General features: G+C 48.1%; 2 protein-coding genes across 5 annotated transcripts; one reads left to right on the top strand and one right to left on the bottom strand.

The window, feature by feature from the left end:
• The first annotated feature begins 981 nt into the window (after positions 1-981).
• On the top strand, positions 982-3566 carry LOC120818373 (protein mono-ADP-ribosyltransferase TIPARP-like). The gene is made up of 5 exons (XM_040175402.2): positions 982-1630; positions 1725-1893; positions 1974-2164; positions 2333-2593; positions 2699-3566. Exons 2-5 carry the CDS (start codon positions 1756-1758, stop codon positions 3147-3149), a joined length of 1041 nt encoding a protein of 346 aa, XP_040031336.2. The 5' UTR covers positions 982-1630; positions 1725-1755; the 3' UTR covers positions 3150-3566.
• On the bottom strand, positions 3300-17619 carry tulp3 (TUB like protein 3). Of its 4 annotated transcripts, XM_078100402.1 has the most exons (13): positions 17478-17601; positions 16719-16827; positions 11963-12001; positions 10535-10586; positions 7017-7179; positions 6695-6901; positions 6367-6500; positions 6065-6256; positions 5870-5982; positions 5518-5635; positions 5351-5449; positions 5106-5277; positions 3300-5025 (listed from the first exon to the last, which is right to left on the bottom strand). In XM_078100402.1, exons 2-13 carry the CDS (start codon positions 16775-16777, stop codon positions 4892-4894), a joined length of 1482 nt encoding a protein of 493 aa, XP_077956528.1. In that variant the 5' UTR covers positions 16778-16827; positions 17478-17601; the 3' UTR covers positions 3300-4891. The 4 variants fall into 4 exon arrangements, with proteins under 4 accessions (XP_077956528.1, XP_077956530.1, XP_040031340.2 ...); XM_078100404.1 differs by lacking the exon at positions 16719-16827 and having other exon boundaries at positions 17478-17619; XM_040175406.2 differs by lacking the exons at positions 16719-16827; positions 17478-17601 and adding an exon at positions 14277-14550.
• Positions 17620-18263: the final 644 nt, after the last annotated feature.

Below are 18263 nucleotides of genomic sequence, written 5' to 3'. Positions count from 1 at the left end.
GTACAAATAATGTTGTGACCTGATTGGTTGAAGACGACTTCCTGTCAACAAACATGGCAACACAAATACAAACGGGCTCATTGAGGAAATAACCTATGGAAACTAAAATGAGTGTGATTGGTAGTAGTTGTGTTGTGATATGCTAATATTGACGATAACCATTAAGAATTATATATAAATATTTCTAAAATACCAGATGATAATGAGTAAATAAAACGGCACCTCAAATGATTTTATACACACAGTTACACACCTCAAATGGTATTTTGAGTGGAAAACAAATACAACGAACTGCAAAAACCGAGTTTGAATTCTACTTGAAAGCTATAATATTGTTTTCAACAGATATCACAACAATATGAAGTTTAGTGAATTATTTTAAGTGACCAGGATAATGACTAATATAACTAATTAAATAATAACTAAAATAAAACCGTATCATATACAGATTTTGAACCTTTTAACAGTACGTATGAAGTAGTTTAGTTCGTTTTTATGTATTATGTGTGAAATACTACTTACTCGACGCACCGTATTTTTATGGATCCTCCTCCACGTGCGCACCGGCAGAACCCTCGCGGCGGGTCGTCCGTTTTTTTTTAATTGACTCCTCCAAACAAGTCAACTCCTTTCCTTAAACTCTGACTGCAGTTAATCCCCCTTTTTGAAGCCGGCGTGTTGTCACGTGGACCCGGTAAGGTTCCGCTTTTTAACGGGCTGATAGCTGCGATGCTAACGGAGCGTGAGACGTTTAAGGAGTTGTGAGCAAATATGGATGCGCGTGATTCAAGGCTACTCTGCTGGTGCACGCGCACGTGCACGTGCGAGGCTCCGACCAATGCTCCAATTTTCTTTTGATTTAACTCTATTTTATGTAACACTAACTTTGTATTGAGCTAAACTCACTTAATTTCACCCTTTGTCCCTCGTGCTGATTTACTCAAAATGAACAGTCCAATGTGTTTTGTTGTTTGTTTACAAGAGCTCCAACATGGCAAAAGCGCCACACAGCGAGACGAGGGGCCGAGGTGCCGTTTCGCCCCCAGACGAATCTCCCACAGTCGATTTCCTGACTCCGTCCCGCCGCCGCCTCCTCCTGGAAATCCCCGCTGACACCAACACCAGCGTCCCGGTGTGGGAGGCCATGACGTCCCGGCAGGTCGACGTCGCCTGGGCCGTCAACCCCTACAGCGTCTGCGTCCGTTTGACCCCTGTGACCTCCCAGCGTGGCGAGAGTACGACTCTGGCCCGGGAGAACCAGGGAGAACCTGCGAACCCGACACCAGCCGCCTCCGCCGTCTCCCCGCCTCTCGTCGCCACCCAGCCACAGCCCGCCGCCCCGCCCGGCGTCCAGACCCGGGCGGGGCGGCTGCGGGCCCTGTTCCAGCGGCCGCTTCCCCCCCCAGTTCCACACCAAGCGCTCCTCCGACATCCGGGTGTGCGTCCGCTTCCTCAGGGGTTCGTGCCGCGCGGGCAGCCAGTGTACGGAGCACCACACGCCTTACCCGTTCCACTGGCAGCTGTGGCTTCGGAGGGAGCGCCGGTGGGTCGACGTCGGCCATCGCTCTCAGGTCCTGCTGGAGAGGCACTACTGCAACGTCGGGCAATCGTCCGTCTGCCTCCACGACAGGTAAGCGAAGGCCCGCGGAGACGGAGATCCGTTCCTGCCAAGGAGATGATTTCATCACTGACATTTTTTTTCCTTTGGGTCACTCTCCATTTAGCATTTGCCGCTGCACTCTGACCTTTGACTTCATGGAGGTTAAAGGCACGGCTTATTACAGCGGCGTCAGACGACTTGCCAGCTCCGACAGCGTGGTCGAGAACCCGTACTTCACCAGCAAATGGAAAGTCTACTGGTGGAACAGCAAGGACTGGGAGGAGTACAACCAGGTGACTGTTTCATACTCTTCGTCTTCGTCACGGCGGCAGCCGCTGCCCTCTGTCTCTAACCGTCCATCCTCTCCCCGCAGGATGTGTCCGCTTTTCTGCTGCAGAAGATCACGGAGGAGGACGTCAGCGAGTGCGTCTTCCATATCGGCCGCCAGGAGTACGTGTTCCACGTCGACGCCATGAGGCAGACCAACGTCACCACGGGGTTCAGCAGAGATGTTCGCTGTAGACCCTCCTACTGCTCCCCCGATTCCATGCGGCCTTACCTGCGGTCGGTAACCGTCTCTCCGTCCCCGGGGACGGTTCGAGTCCCACGACCGGCGCGACGTATAACATAGAAAAATGAAAGACAAGCGTTTGGTGTTTTTTGTTCTTCTTAATAAGAACATGATGTTAATGGGCTTCATCCCAATGATATCGTCTCTTCCTCTTCACCCAGGACCTTGATCCCGACTGAGCCTGTCGGAGGTCCTCCTGGGGAGAACTTCAGCGTGGACCCTCTGCAGGAGTTCACCTCCTGGTATCCTCCCGTGTGGTGTCTGGAGTCAGGGCGGGACTACAGCTTGGTGGACCTCCCGGCCGGCACACGGGCCCACCGCAGCGTCCTGAAGCTCTTCCACGAGAGCCTCCCTGAGACCGTGGTGGACATCGTCAGCATCCAGCAGGTCCAGAACCTCCTCCACTGGGACAAGTACCAAAGGTCCAGCTGCTGTTTGTGTCCGACACGTTTGCATTGATTACGCTTTTTTTTTTAGGCCAAAATACTGTTAAAATGTACAGAAGACACCTTGCGTTGTCATTGCAGGCACAAAGCGCACATGCAGAAGCAGCACGGCGAGTCCGAGGAGCCTCTGGAGCGCCACCTCTTCCACGGGACGACCAGAGACGCCTCGGAGGACATCTGCCACAACAACTTCGACCCCCGCATGGCCGGGTTCAACGGGGCGTCCTACGGTTCCGGCTGCTACTTCGCCCGCGCCGCCTCCTACGCCCACCAGTACTCCGTCCGGTGGGGGCGGGACGCGACCCGCCGCGTGTTCCTGGCCAAAGTGCTGGTGGGGAAGGTGAGCCTCGGGAGCGAGGCGTACCGCCGGCCGCCGCCGCTCGACCGCAGGGCGAGCCGGTTCCTCCTCTACGACGCCTGCGTGGACGACGTGCACCGGCCGGGCATCTTTGTGGTCTTCGACAGCTGTCAGTGCTACCCGTACTTCCTCGTCACGTACAAAGTGCTGCCCCGGGTCGTGGACATCAGGTGAAGCGGCCGGCGCCGCCGTTGGTCGTCCGGCGTGGCGTCGAAAAGGGGACCCGTGAGGTTTTATCACGTGCACAAAATGTTCAGATAAAAGCGGCACTGTGCAGACGTTCTACCGGACAACAATGAAGACACGTTTAGGAGGCTGTTCAAATGTCTTTCAGGAAATGTTTTGTTTTATTTTGGTTATTCAAAGGTTTTACATTGATGGAAATAAGTACTTTTGTTTTTTGAATCCGTCATGTTTATGACAGATAATAACAGACTGTTGCACTCGTCTCCCCATATTTTAACGCGATAAACCGGTTTGATCCTCCCCTCGTTATACTTTCATCCGTTCAAATAAAACCATATCAACATGTCAGACTGGAATGTGTTTCACAAAAAGTCTCTTGTAGTAAAAGCATATATATTCCAAAAAGCCTTCTATAAATATTGTTTTTCTTTCTCTTTTTGTCAAAACTCCATTTCACACATAAATTGCTGGCACAGTTCTGCTGAAACAAATATGTAACATTAATTTCCTTAACACATAACCAGGTATCTGTAGTCTTGAATTTTATCGGTGAGCAGAAAAAAACAAATCAAATAACATGGATCTTGACCCCTGAAAAACCCAGATCATTTTGTCTTTAGAGGATCCAGATGTTTTCACGTGTCCCTCACAGACATTCAGTGCACTGAATTACCAATATATTTAAATGTGACATAGATCCGTGAAGGACGCTTTCTTTTACTGATTTCCCTTAAGATTCCCTTTTTAATTCAAAAGAAGAGACGCCGCCTATTATCGAAGCCTGGAGAAAGGAAGGTGGGCTACAAAACGACCTCAGCGCAATAAAATGTCAATGATATCCTGAACATCAAGTGTAGGAACAGCAGATAAGTTATAAGCTCTTATATATCATTTTAAAATGCCATGAAGTTACATTTAGTGATTTATGCATTTTAAAAACAGCTTGAAAATTTCAAATAAGGCATTAACTTGTGTTTTATATACAGTATATATATCCTATATTCTTTCAAATGTGCAACTCCGCATTTCTTCTCTCATAATTATCCATTAAGTCACTGATAAAAATGACACACATTCACAAAAAACCCACAAACGCCATAACACAGGCGAGTTCTGAATAAAGAACTTTTCACACTTGAACATACTTGAAAGGGTTGACAGAAATGATGATAGAAATTAGTTTAAAATAGATAAAAGATTAAACTGCTTCATCACATTCAAAGATGTGAACGAGAGTGAAATCGTGACCATGATGCAACTCAACTCACTCACGCTTGATAAAAAAAACAGAGTCCCTTGTTACCAAATAACCGAAGTTTGGCCTGAGCGTGTCGCCAGAGGAAAGGCGATTGTTTTTTATGGAATTAAAAATAGTCGAACGTTGTCGTCCTCAGAACCAAATCTCAGACTGAAATCAAACTAAAAAGGCGACAGTAAAAACATGGTTAATACACACATCACCCCCCGCAAACATCGCCCGAGTCGAGTCACACATCTGTAATCGCCTGTTTTTTTTGCACCAGATGTCCGACACCAGTGTCCGCCTCCCGCGAAGACACCAGAGCGCTTTTTTATTTTGGACAGATGTGGACATAGTGTAGTGTCGTCAGCCTCGCTAAAAATGCTATCCGGAGCCTCCTGGCTCTTTTCTCCAGCCGTGGGCGTTGTGACGGCCCCCCGGGCTCCGGGGAGGGAGCACGTTCGAAAAGGCGGCGCCGAGAACCGTCCTTTCATTCGCAGGCCAGCTTGCTGTCGAAGCTGGACAGGCCGATGGCGAAGGCCTGCAGGGCGCACATGGGGTAGTTGTAGTCCAGGGTGAAGACGTCTTCGGCCACCCTCCCGAACTGCATGACGATGTAGTCGGCTAGGGGGGAAACAAACCGTCACAGCCTGAAAGTGCGCGGGGGGGTGCGGGTTATTCGGTGAGCGGTGCGGTGAACTCACGGTCGTTGTCGTGGACTATTTGGAAGTTTTTGACGGACGCCTGGGTGACGCGGCCGTGGAAGTTCAGCACGTACGACTGGGTGTCCTCGTTCCACACGGGGGCCTTGTTGTGCAACTCGATCAGGTTGTCCAGCGCGTGATTCTGCCACCGGCTCAGGAGGCTCTCCTGCTCCTGTAACACAAGTCACGTTCATGCACCGGTCGGGAAGCGTGCGTTCCCCCTTTAGACGCAGCGGCACACTCACGTTTTGAGGCCTCACGGCGACCCTCTCGAAGTTCGGGTTCATGCCGGGGATGATCACGGTCATCTTGCGCGGCCCTTTGAAGCCCAGCACGTTGGTCTCCTGTGGTACAGAGAGCGTCTCAGTGGGACATCCATGTTCCGCCGCGGAAAATCTTTTTTTCTACTCACGTAGCAGACGGCGGCCACTTCCTGCCGCGTGTTGCTCTCCTCCAGCAGCGTCCCGGGGTTTTTGCCGGGGTTGGTGCCGTTGTCGTACACTGTGAATTTGGTGCCCATGAGGTTGGACCTGGCAGAAAGCACAACCAATACCGGCTCATCTTAAAATCAACTAAACACTGCGGGTCTAATTTTATACACAGTTTAACGACAAAAAAGTGGTAGTTCATTTCAGCTGTTTGTAACAGACATGTGACTTGGGTCTAAAAATATGGAATCCAACATGGTTTTCAGAAATCTTTTTGGGTAGATTTCAGTTGCACCTTCTATGGTGCTTCTACAACTGCAATCAGTTCATTTGTACCTCAGTTTTCCTATGAAGCTCTCTCCCTCTCGCGTCAGGTCAGTGGCATCCACTGATATCAGGTAGTTGGACGTCTTACTCTTCTTTCTCTTCCTTCCTGCCAGCAAAAAAACCTGGGAAAAGAGAAACGGGTGTTTGCGTCTCTACACCTCATGCTCTGCTAACGCTTTAACAAGTCAAGTCTAGCACGCTCACTCTCTTGCCATCCTCCCTCTCCATGTGCATGAAGTAGGTGGGGTAGAGGCCACGGTCCATCCCCTTCTTGTCCCGAGTGATTCGACACTTGACGGTGACGCCGCGCGGAGCCGCGAGCAAGACGAACTCCTCTGGATCGGCCACATCTATCGGCGAGCCGTCGGCCGCGGGGGACCCGGGCGACGGCGGCTCCTGGGTACAACACATTGCACGGGCTTCAGTCAAATGAACGTGACCGTTCGTGTTGGGGATTATACTTTGTTGGGTGCTGGTTGGCGGGGTGCGTTGGAGGCGCTACTCACTGGGACGTCCTTGCCGCTGGCGGCAGAGGCGGGTCTGGTGTTGCCCGCGTGTGGGGACAGAGAACGCGATCGATCTTCCTCCGCGTCGTCCTCAGGGTCGCTGTCTTCATCGAAGTTCAAACTGCCGGACAAACCTGGAGGGAAAGAAGGGGGTCAGTGGTGGGAGGGGCCTTTGTTGCTATGTGAGGGCAGTTATTATTATTCCACAAAAGTACATGATGGAAGAAGAAAATGAATGCCAGAAGCTCCTTAACTGTAATTTCCCATCACGTACTTTGTCATGGAGCCCTATGTTTTCCCGCCCAATATGTCCTCTGCTTTAATTCACCTTGTCTCTGCAGTAATTCCTGGATATCTGTCTTGGGTTCGAGCAGCGTCTCAGTGTCTCCGTCTCGCTCAGGTTCCTCGGCAACAGGGGACTGAGGCTGGGACTGGAACAGGGACTGGGACTGGGACTGGGAGCGGCTCACTGACAGGATTTTTATTCCCACATCGGGGGCTTCTGACCCCAAGAAGGCTGCTGGGCCGTCGATACCTGCAGCAAGGTGAGACGTTAATGCAGTTTACCTGACATTGCTTCTCTTGAGCAATGCTCATTCTGTTGATTTAAACAGAACGTGACTCATCGATTCCAGCTTTCATTCCCTCACCGTCCATGATGACATCGTTGGTGATACTGGCTTGGGACTCCACCAGAGGGGCCTGCTCCTCACCGCGCCGCATCCTGGAGCGCCGGGGCCGGGCCTCCGTGTTGGGCTGCACCATCAGAGGTTCCTGGCGCTTCCTCCGTTGCTTCTGCTCCAGCAGTGCCCTCTGTGGACCGAACACAGGGGGGAAGGAATGAGTTTCAAGGGAAATCATTCACGTATTTATACATAAATGAGGTTCAGAACATTGACCCTATGAGCTGTAATTACATTAGCGTTCAAGATGAGTTCCAATCGGTGCCAAACGGTGGCTAGGTGGATAATATCAAACGTGAGGAGGCTTTAAAATATACAGACAACTAGTGGAGGAGGATATTTTTAGAGGTATCAACATACTGATGTATTGGACAAATACAAATATTGACTTTCTGGCTGAGATGATGAAAAAAGGATCCACCTAAAATAGTTTGCCTTCAAACACATCGTGGCGCGGACATGAATATTTTACAAAGTAGAATATAGGAAAGATGAAAAGATTTAGTGATGAGAATACACTCGAGAAACACCCACTGGCAAAGCAACAGTTCAGGTGAGGTGGATGTGAATACAGGATGACTCACAGCACAGAAAAAAAACATCCTGAAGATGAAGGCATAATAATCACGCCGACGTATGAACTGAACAGCAGAAATAACGGGTGCTGGTCCGTCAGGATCAACGCCGATCATGATAAAAGTGTTACGGGCTTATGGTGCGATATATACGGACCTGACTGACATTCTTTTAACATTACTGACTTATTGTACAAAGTATATATAGACATGACCTCGACTCAAATTTCAGTGACTGAATATTAGTAGTTGCTCTTTAATACCTTTTTGCATTATAATGCTTGTCACTACATCAGCAGCATAAAGTGGTCAAATGTAATAACATCGTTTATCCCAAATGATTTCCTCCTCTTGGATTGGCATCGTCCCGCTGTGTCAACTCCCCACAAGCCCGTCTCTGTGGTCAAAGCGGCCGATGGATTACGCAAGCGCGCTAATGAGCGCGTCGAGTGTGCACAACAAGTCCAGTGTGGTGATGCTGTTTAGTGAGCAGGAAGGGAACGAGGAGGACCCGCCTCAGATTTGCCGGACCAAACGGGTTTTATAACTCCTCGCGTGTCACCAATAAAATCCGTCCGACTGTTTCTGCACAACCACAACAACATCTGCTACGGCCCTTGAGACTCATCAGCGAAAAGGATAACGGATAAATGTGGTGTTTTCTACAACGTCTCAGTGAGTGCCACGACAGGTGGGAAGACAGAGGAGGTATAAAGATAAAAGGTAAAAAAAGAGATGTATAAGCAATAGAGGTTAGTTTACTGAATGAATTAGTTATTTAATGCAGACCAGCATAAAAAGGGATTTGTTATCATTTCAAAAGGAAGAATCAGGATTTGGATGCTTGCTATCTCGCTATGAATAAAAGGCGGCAAATTAATAAAAATACAGCAAGATTATCACGATGAACATTGTTACCGTCGGTGTCATAGGAGGGGAGACTAATTTAGCTTTTTGATAAACTGAAATTACATTAGACTGAAAACAAGACACCAGTCTCCACTAATTCTACATATAGTCAAAGTGAGCAGCTCGTGTCGCCCTCCCTCCTACTTGCTATTTTAAGCCCATTCTATTCTATCTATTGTAATATTGCATTCTTTTGTCAAGACTCTGCACTTGGCATTTTGGGACCAGGATGTGACTTCATTCAGTCTTTCCTGTACGAGCCCAAACATGAGACAAAGTAGACTAAACTATAAATCGCATTTGAGGAGACGTGTAGCCTATTTTGATATGTGGCTTTTCGCGGAATCTGATGGCAAAAGCAGAATTTGGTCGGTCAGAGTTTTACACATTACGGCAGAAAGTTTGAGAAAAAGCCAGACGAGAAAACCGGGCAAACAGCCGCACAAACATATGAATCAGAAATCACAAACCCTCTCCATTGACATCCTGAACGAGTGGGAGCCAAAGTTTAACCGCTTCCTTTATAGAACAAACATTGCAAATCCCACTTGTGTTGAGGTCAGAGGAAAGCACGTTCTCCCCCAAAGAGCGGCGCGCCTGCTGGGCATGACTCCGTCTCCCTGTCCCTCCTCCCTCCTCCCTCCTCTCTCCTCTCTCCTCCCTCCTTCCTCGCTGAACCAACAGCCTCCTCTGCACAATGTGGTCCTCTGACCGAAAAAAAAACAAAAAAAGAAGGTCGGGCTCTCAGCCAAACACTGAGCGCCGGTGCGTGCGTGTCTGTGTGCGCACGGTCACCGTTTTTAACTGAATCATTTGCATTAGTGCTCCGGCAGGAGAAAAGGAGGCGGGGGAGAGGGGGGGAGACTGTGATGTGCGCTCAAAAGGGAGACAGGGTCACAGCCACCATAATCCTGCTATTATTTTCTTTCATTTTTCTATTCAAACAGGGTGAGAACGCAGAAAAAGGAAATACAGAATAAACTTTTATGTCATATTTGTAATTGAATATTTGTACCTTTCGCATCCTCCACATCTGTGTGTTTGTCCTCATGGGGAGTCGAGTAAAAAGGGAGGCGGTTTGAACTCAACTAAAAGTGTGCAGCATAACTGAGCCACGGTGGGGCCGTAGGATAAACACACACACACACACACACACACACACACACAGACTCACTAAATCCTCCCCTCTCTTTGAACTGCCCAACCTGCCCCCCCCTCCGCTCCTTTCTGCCTAATGTGTGAGACAGAGGAGAACGGCTTCCAGCGGGAATCAAAGCTCCACACCGCGGCTCTTTGGCGAGGTTGGAGATAAAGCGTCTTCCAGAGGATCGGGGGGGGGAGACATATATGTGATAGAAGGAGGGGTGTGTCAGGTAAATGGCGCATCTCAAGTGGTTCGACAGGTGAAAAACAGGAGCTTTTCTGATCCGGCGATTAATCACAACATTGCACGATGATGTTGAAGCTGCTTCTGCCCACAGCAACGGCCCCCCCATCACCCACCCCGCCCCCCTGGTGTGACACCAGAGTGGCAGGTAACAGGGTCATCGGAGCCCTTTTAATTCTCCTGGTTTCATGCTCGACCTGTGCAGGTGCTTTCAAATATAACAGGATTGCTGTCAAAAACAGCAGCTATGTGTGAGATGAATGGAAGCTGCAGCTTGGAACCGATCCCATTTCATGAAGTCCCAAAACCCACCGGCTGTATGTCTCCCTACGGGAAAGTGACTCGGACTAATCTTGCTCTCCTTGCATTGTTAATAACGATCGCTCATGCACCAGCGGCCCAACAAAATGAACATCAATTACGATTAAAGTGCAATCCTCTTTAATCTAACAACAAAGTGGTGATCATTTAAACGGGAATTAAAATCCACTGCATAATTTGTGGAGCTTTAAGCATAGAATTGAACTGAATAGATGGAGGGGGGGGCACCGGGGCCCCCCCCACATCTAGTGTTGTCCCGATATCAGTCTTGTGGATGAAGTTCGTCTTCCTACCTGTTTCTCCAGCTTCTGTTGCATAAGACTCGAGCTGTCATCTTCGATGCCACTGCAGAGAAAGATAACAAACCTTTATTATCAAGAGTTAGATAGACTGATCTCTAAAACGATCTTTACTTCAATTTTTCATATCAACCAGTGGAGGTCACCACTGCTGTTGTACACAAGGCCATGAAGGATTTGTATCTTGTCTCAAATTAAATAAACCAGAAAGCAGTTACAGGGTTCCGGTTCAGTAGTGGGGAAATTTTATTAGAAAAGTGTAAATTCATTCAAAAAAATATGCAGTTGAAAAAGTGACCTTTATAACTTGTTGATGAAACACGGTGTGACTTATTCTGTGAAAGTGACAGAAAGGTAAAAAGAAAAGCAAGGAAACGTTTGAAGAGAAGCTGAGATGCCTTGAAGTCTTTGTCCTCTGGGAATTTACTCTGGACACCTATCGGAAAGGACCGGGCCGGTGTTGCTTAGCTACCACGAGGAGGAGAGAAGGGCAACAGCAGGAGGCTGTTCTCTCGGCGTCAGAGACCTACAGTATCCGAGCCTCTGTGACTAACACAAGTCACTCACACGGGCTGATGTAATCAGCAGGTGGGTCCCTTCCTCCGGTTCTGCCGGGTAAATGTAAAAACATCTCATGTTCTGCTGGGCTGAAGCTAATACATTTATTTTTAGACGGAAGGATTAAGGGTATAGGATGAAAAGTCCTCAAATCAGCCTGCTCATCTATCTCTCCATCAGTTAAGCCCATCCGATATATGACCCCCCCCCCCTCCCCCCCCCCATCTATATTTCACTTTCCACAGCTCTGGTTGTGTGGGTGATGACCTATGGCCCAATTCTGGCTGATGTCACTGCTCCGCGCAGGAGGACGGTCGCTGGACGTCACCGAATAGCCGCTTGCTTTCCATTGCCCAACAGCTCCGACCCGTCGGTTCTCCGTCAGGACGGGTCATGGCGCACCAGTCGTGTCGGGTCGCTTGTAAATCCCTCGCCTGTGTCGAGGACATTACGTCATCCGAGAACAGGTGCGTGTTACATGGAACGGGGAATAGAGGGCGGAGGACGGTGGCGGTGGTTTTGAATTACACATGACGGACTGCCTCTTGGGATGATGAGGGGAGATGTGTGTGCAGGTTGTGTGAGACACAGCGGGACGCACTCTGGGTCTGTGGATTAGGAGACTGCGACCAGAGGACAACCACAGAATGTTGGTCATACATCCCGTCGAGGTTGTGTGACTAATAAAGTTGATTCAAAGTACAGTCTCATCAATGGCTGCAGACACATCCTCCATCACTTGAGGTTTTCTCTTCTTTGTCCATTCTAAGGACGCAATTGGACGCCTGCTAACGTGGAGGTTCACTTCACGACACAGATTGTGAACAGAAAAGGGTGCGTTTGTGCGAGTGTGTCGCGGTCTACCTTGCTGGTGAGTTGGAGAAGCTGGCAGAGCTCGAGGGTCTTCGGGGACACCGAGGCAGCAGGACAGGACACGTGGGGCAAAAGAAGAGAAAGAAATAAGGAGGGGGAACAAGATCAACAGGGGTTTATGCTTCAGGAGGACGGGGGACGATGTGAGGAATACAAGCGAACCGATCATTAAGACGGAGACGGACAGCTGAAGACCACGTGCAGCAAACATTAGGTCAACATCAGACACACTATTGTCATAAATACTTCAATCTGTTGGCGCTTCACCAAGTGTCCTCTACATAAAACGTTCTTGGAAGACATGCTCTCACACACACACACACACACACATCCAAAGTGCCTAATCACAGCCGTGAGTGATCAATGTTTCATTAGTTTGTCAAAGCTTGGGTGACAAGAGAAGGACGAGCGCCCGTCGTCCCTTCCTTGCCTGTCGGGCGCTGGTCGCCATGGAGACCTCCAGCAGCATTGATTAAAAGCCCGCAGCCACTTCCTTGGCTCTTTGCGCTGTAAGGATTTACAGACCGACACACGTGGGTGGGGGGGGGTACAATTTAAATATATATTCCAACAACATTTGGTCAGAGGTATTTGTGGGGCAAATGTGAAATCTGATTCACTTATTAAAAATGGGATCTTAAATGATTATGGGGTAATAACTGTCTAACACACCGCTGTGGATTCAGGGTGCAAAAGGAGGACAAGTTGACAATGTCAAAACTATAAAAAAAAAAAATGGCATGGCATCAACCAAGATGATATTATCTGAGCACGGGCCATTTTGGCTGTTGTTCCTTTTAATTAAAAGCCTTTGCCACTTCAAAAAGGAATTTGATAGTCGAATGAGCATAACGTAATGCCTGCCACGGGCAATTCAGCTTCCATCTCAGAGAGGCCACGGAGTAAAAGGCGGTCGGATGAGATTAAAATGCTTAATTCACCGATTTCGACACAGCTCACTTGTGTGAAGATCATCTGAAACGGAACCACGTCCACAACTCGTATAAATGTGGCATTTAGCACCAAGAACCCGGCAGGTGGAACAGTGACAGAGAGGTGAGAGAACACGAAGGGCCGAAGGTCCTGACGGACGAGGCGAAGAGGCGGAACGTCCGTGCTTCTGGACAGACACCGTCGGGACTGTAAAACAAGACGGCATGACGATGCAGTACAATCACTGCCACCACCATCACTGTTACCAGAAGATACCAATCATTTGTCTGGGAGTTTCACCATTTTTGCATTGTGGCTGATTTGCATGTTAACTCCGTTAAATATGTGCAAATAGCAGCGGTGCAGTCAGGGGTCCGTCTCACACTTGGAGAATCGTTTGTTTCCGACTGAAGAAGCATTGAACAGTGGAGCTCATCCGGCCGCTGGGCACAAACTGACTCTTTGGAAAGCACAAACTGAGTTTTTCACAACCAGGCTATCTTGCTATATATGTTTTGAGTTCTTTAACAATTACAATTGGATTTTTATTTTTTAATTGTGCTTGGAGTTCAGCAATCTGTGTACATGGTTCATTTTTTGTGTGTATAAAATGGAGAAAAAAGACTCTACCACAATATTTTTCTGGGCTTTGGCCACAGTTTGTACTACTGCAGATATCAGTAATGGGCAAAAGGCTCAAATAACATTGTGTTACCTCCTTTGCCAATATATAATGACCTCACGGGCACTTAAATAAATAGGTTACCACTTAAACGCAGGTATAATCAATAATCCAAGATCAACCTTCTCCCTAAACACAGTGTAGCTGAACCATGAACTCTGGATAAAAAGGACGTACTGCCGCCAATGCTTAAAGGACACTGAACAGTCATCAGCTATTCTGAGCACATCCTCAAGTCACATGAGCGTTTCAATCAAGAAGCCGATAAAAAAAAAGGAGAAATAAAATCCCCTCGGACACTAAAATCACCAACTCTAGTTACGGCAAAGCCGCGGCCTGAATAAGTAACGATGTGGTGGCAGAAACATGAGCGAGAGGCACGTCTTCGTCTGCAGGACGGCCGCTCAGAGCGCCGTCTGGAAAGAACAGCGCAGTGGCGCTGATCTCTCGTCCTGGCACAGGCCACTCTGCGATTCTCAATCCCGCAAAGTCAATACAACCTGGAGGACTGAAGGAAAGATGTGTTGGTCCATGTGTGTGTGTGTGTGTTCCAGTTGTCCTGCTGGAACAAATAAACCATAAGTCTTGGAGAACACACACAGGGGGGGGGAACTATCTCAAGGCTATTCGAAAACAACCGCCTCCGTGGTACAAAGAGCACAGCGTGTGTGTGTGTCTGCGAGCAGCTACCTGTACGACCAGCGGCTGTAGACGGGCTGAGATCCCCCGTTCTTTAAAGCGTCCATGGATGCTCACCAGGAGGTGTGGGGGGGGGTCCTCTCTCAACCCTGAAGCTCGGAGTCACTGTGCGTGCGGTCCTGCCTTACGGTAAGTAAGGCACCGAGATCACTGACAAAGAGTAGCTGTGTCCCACCCAGGGGAGTGACAGCCAGCAGCGCCGAGGTCGGGAAGCTTTGAGCCGTTGCCATGACTTCACACCGAGAGCAACAGAAAAGTGACAGGCCTGAATACCAGTGTCACAGAGTCAGACTTTTTCATGGATATCAGCAAAAGGGACATGATTGCTTATGTCATGGCTGGCTGTTATCCACCACCTCCCCTTCCAAGTGGCTGGACATATTTCACTTTGACTGCTTGCCGTCGCCTGAATTGCCCGACTAGTTGCCAGTAACTTTCTCAGAGACTCCCCAGTCACAGCTCACATCCGTGGACTCGTGAGGCGCCGCTGATACATCTGTCTGGCATCTCACTTATGTGCAATAGTGGCAATTAAATTTCTTCTCAAACGTAATAACGGTCAACATCACTGTATCACCCCGTGTTCGGCCGTCAGCCGACGGTTAAGCCGGTGTTCTGCATATTGATACCAGCATATGGTGTTTGAAGAAGCTTACGCCTTAGAGGGAAACCTATGGATCAACAGACACGGTGTGGGGACTTTAATGCAGTTGCTAGGAAACCAGAGCCCCCCAATCGTTTTTTTCTGAGCCTATTTGCAAGAGCGGGAGGAAGAACGCGCGGCGAAAATGAAGACTGTGTTTGTGTATGTTTGTCCTGAGAGACAGCGGCGAAATGGCGTTAAAGTCAAGCGTTGATAAGCGGGGGGATTTAGTCACCACGGGGAGTAATTATTGAGCTCAAAACAAACGATGGAAAAAAGCTGCAAGAGTTGATAATGATACAATTTCCCGAAGGGAATCCAAGGGAAACGCTCTCCTCCACTGATGCTCCGCTCGGTTTGGGACAGAAGAAAATATCATTCAGCGTACAAGTACAATCGTCTCATGGTTGAAGTAACATCGTGCAGAAACACCGACTCGTCAGGAACAGTGCCGTGCTGCAGCAGTGAACCAGGGCAAAGTGAGTCTATTAAAAATGGAGATCTTTGAGGGTTGCAGCCCGCTGTCTGTCAAGACTTTACACCCACTCTAAAAGCACATTCTTGACAGTGACAATAAATGCCTTTGTGACGCAACAATTCCACCCAGATTCAGTGCGAGGGAAACAACCCACTAGTGCCAAAAAAAATATGGACCTATGATCGCCAAAATATGTTAGACATACAAGGAGCCTGACATGGTGGTTGGTGCATAACACTGGACAGTGGGACAGTGGACAACAAAAAATGGCAGTTAGATTTACAAATTTACTATTTAGATCTACAGTGTGGAATAGAAGCATGGAAGACTGAGCTTCAGCCGGTGACAATAATCTGGATAATTGCTTCCTGTAATTACGGTTTAGCCAACGGCTCTGACACAGCAGGTCTTCAGTGGCCATCGGGATACAGATTTTGGATCTGTGTACCATTTCCACCGCTAACCCTGGCAACAATAACGCAACAAGAGGACAGATAACTTTATCGGTAATTCCCTCTACACTCATGTAATCGTTCCATTCAATGGTTACACTTGCGATGCTATTCTTTAGCTCTGCCCCCGACTGACACACGCCAACTAGGAGTAACACTAACTAATAAGGGTAATCAATACATTTTGCAAGCAGGAACCAGAGAAAAGGCCACTTATTCAACAGTCTACGAAGGCTGATCATTACAAATGCCGAGTGGGCCATCTGTGAACTTTAAAACACACAGTGTCTGGGTTCGCTGAGCCCGTGAGCAGAGTGCATCCCAGCGTGTGTGCGCATGAGGAGAGACTCCGTTGCTGTGTCTCAAATGTCTATACTGAGCCGAGGGTTGTTGGCTTTGTAAATCCAGGTGTTTGCTATAGACATCTATGGTGAAAGACACAAACAGGGTGCTAGCTATTCATTTCCTCACACATTAATCCACTGACACTGATCGGCACCACTTTGGTAATGAATGATTGCGGTTTAACAAAGATATATCACCGAGCCACATACTGAACTTGTTTGCAGTGGAATAGGCAATCCAGACACTTTTCAACATGCAATAACTGCAATTAAATGATATACTGCATTTCCTCAAATGGCAACTCGGATTGACTAATCGAAAAGAAATCAAATGACCAGACTGTGGATGTAACAGGAAAGGGTGGGAGGTACTTTGATGTTTATCTCACAGAGAAAAATAAAAAGCAGACCTCTGCTCCGGTGCTTGAAATTGCCTTTCTATCATCATGCACTCACTCACTCCCCCTCTCTCACACATACACACACACACACAAACATAATCATTTCTTCCAACACCTGTTTGCATGCAGCAGAGTGGACATCAGAGGGAAAGTGAAGGCAGCACTGCTGTGCATCACAGGTGAAATATGTGTTCGAGTCTCACAATGGCCATCGAGCTTTTGTCCTGTAGAATAGAACCCAGGTTTAGGGCAATAACTTTAGATGACCAACGTTACATAACAGGAACTCTTTGACACAGAAAAGACGGGCTACACAAAAGGCATGCACTAACATGACAGGCAAACTTTTGTTTTCCCTATGCCTCTGGCTTCAAGGGAATTAAAGCTAATTCAAGGTACCCCCCTTCCCCCGAGATGCTCGGCATTTTGAGAGTAATTAGACCGAGGAGGATGCTTTACACACGTCCAAGTTTACGTTAGTCTGCTGTAACATTATTCCAAATGCGGTCGTCTACCGACGGGCAGACATGTCGGTGTTGGGCCGTAAACGCTTCGACCGTTAGCTCGCTCGCTTTAGCTCGACGTTAAATTAGTCAAATTGAGGAGAAATATGTCAGCTGTGTTTATCCGCCGCCTGTTAGATGTTAAAGCTAGCTCGTAGCCGTTGGGAGCTAATGTTAGCTGCCTCGGTCCAGCCTCCGCTGCCTGCAACGGTGCCTTTTAGAAAAAGTTGCGGGCGACGGGGAAGTTTTTTACGGGTAAAAAAACCCCGACAAAGACACCGGTTAGCTTTTTTTTCTCGTGCCAAAGATGGACAAACAGAACAGAAGAGCTACGAGGCACAACGCACCAAGCATTGTATCTGTTATTTTACCTTATGCTGTAGAAACTCATGTTTATCCACGGTTGCTAAGGGAGATCCTCTTGCAGCCGGACACTGTTCTACGGCCGCGGTAGAGGAGAACTCTTGTTACTCGGTCCTTAGTTACCGAGCACACGAAGAACGGGCGTTCCTATTGGTCGGCCGGTTCATACCTAGATGGTGATTGGTGGACACTCTGAGGGGGGGGCGGAGAGTTGTCCGCATAGGCCTGTGGATGTTTTTTCCCCTTTTACCTTGATATGTTATCGGTTCAATTCAAAGGAGCCACACAGGGATGGAAATGAACCCTTTTTTACACGTAAAATACAATTTAAAATGTTTTTTGTCAAGCTTTTGCCACAGTGAACAGTTAATATGAAAAGCTCAAGAAACTCCATGAATACAGCAAAATTTCAGAACCATTTATTGCCAAGAATGTTACACGGAAAAGGATTTATTCTGGTCGGGATGGTGCAAAAAATAAATATAAATAGACATACAAGTGCAGAAGACAAAAATATCAAATAACGGGACCAGATATTAAATGAATAGGATTTGCAAAACTGCTTCCAGAGCCTCCTGCCAGAGGGAAAGGGCTAAAACAGTTTATGTCCAGGACGAGAGGGGACAATCCTCCTTGCTAGCTTCAGGATCTTTGAAGCAAACAAGTCTTCTAGTGATGGCAGATTGCTGCCAATTACCCTGTCAGCAGAGCAAATGAAACGCTGCAGCCTGCCCTTGTCTGCAGCATACGAGATGATGATGGAGGAGCAGAGGATAGACTCAGTGATGGCCGTG

The sequence above is a fragment of the Gasterosteus aculeatus genome, chromosome 4, assembly GCF_964276395.1.
Source record: "Gasterosteus aculeatus chromosome 4, fGasAcu3.hap1.1, whole genome shotgun sequence".
Classification (NCBI taxonomy): Eukaryota; Metazoa; Chordata; class Actinopteri; order Perciformes; family Gasterosteidae; genus Gasterosteus; species Gasterosteus aculeatus.
Note: the sequence above shows the minus strand (reverse complement) of the source record. Positions and strands in the feature narration are given on the sequence as shown.

What these genes read in the sequence shown, in the direction of transcription:
- LOC120818373 (XM_040175402.2), top strand. Translation starts at nt 1,756, where the DNA reads ATGGAGGTTAAAGGCACGGCTTATTACAGCGGCGTCAGACGACTTGCC. An exon ending in ACTGGGAGGAGTACAACCAG is followed by an intron (nt 1,894 to 1,973) that starts GTGACTGTTTCA and finishes CTCTCCCCGCAG; the next exon opens with GATGTGTCCGCTTTTCTGCT. An exon ending in CACTGGGACAAGTACCAAAG is followed by an intron (nt 2,594 to 2,698) that starts GTCCAGCTGCTG and finishes TTGTCATTGCAG; the next exon opens with GCACAAAGCGCACATGCAGA.
- tulp3 (XM_078100402.1), bottom strand. Translation starts at nt 16,777, where the DNA reads ATGCACAGCAGTGCTGCCTTCACTTTCCCTCTGATGTCCACTCTGCTG. An exon ending in TTCTCCAACTCACCAGCAAG is followed by an intron (nt 10,587 to 11,962) that starts GTAGACCGCGAC and finishes CTTTCTCTGCAG; the next exon opens with TGGCATCGAAGATGACAGCT. An exon ending in AACAGAAGCTGGAGAAACAG is followed by an intron (nt 7,180 to 10,534) that starts GTAGGAAGACGA and finishes TTCGGTCCACAG; the next exon opens with AGGGCACTGCTGGAGCAGAA.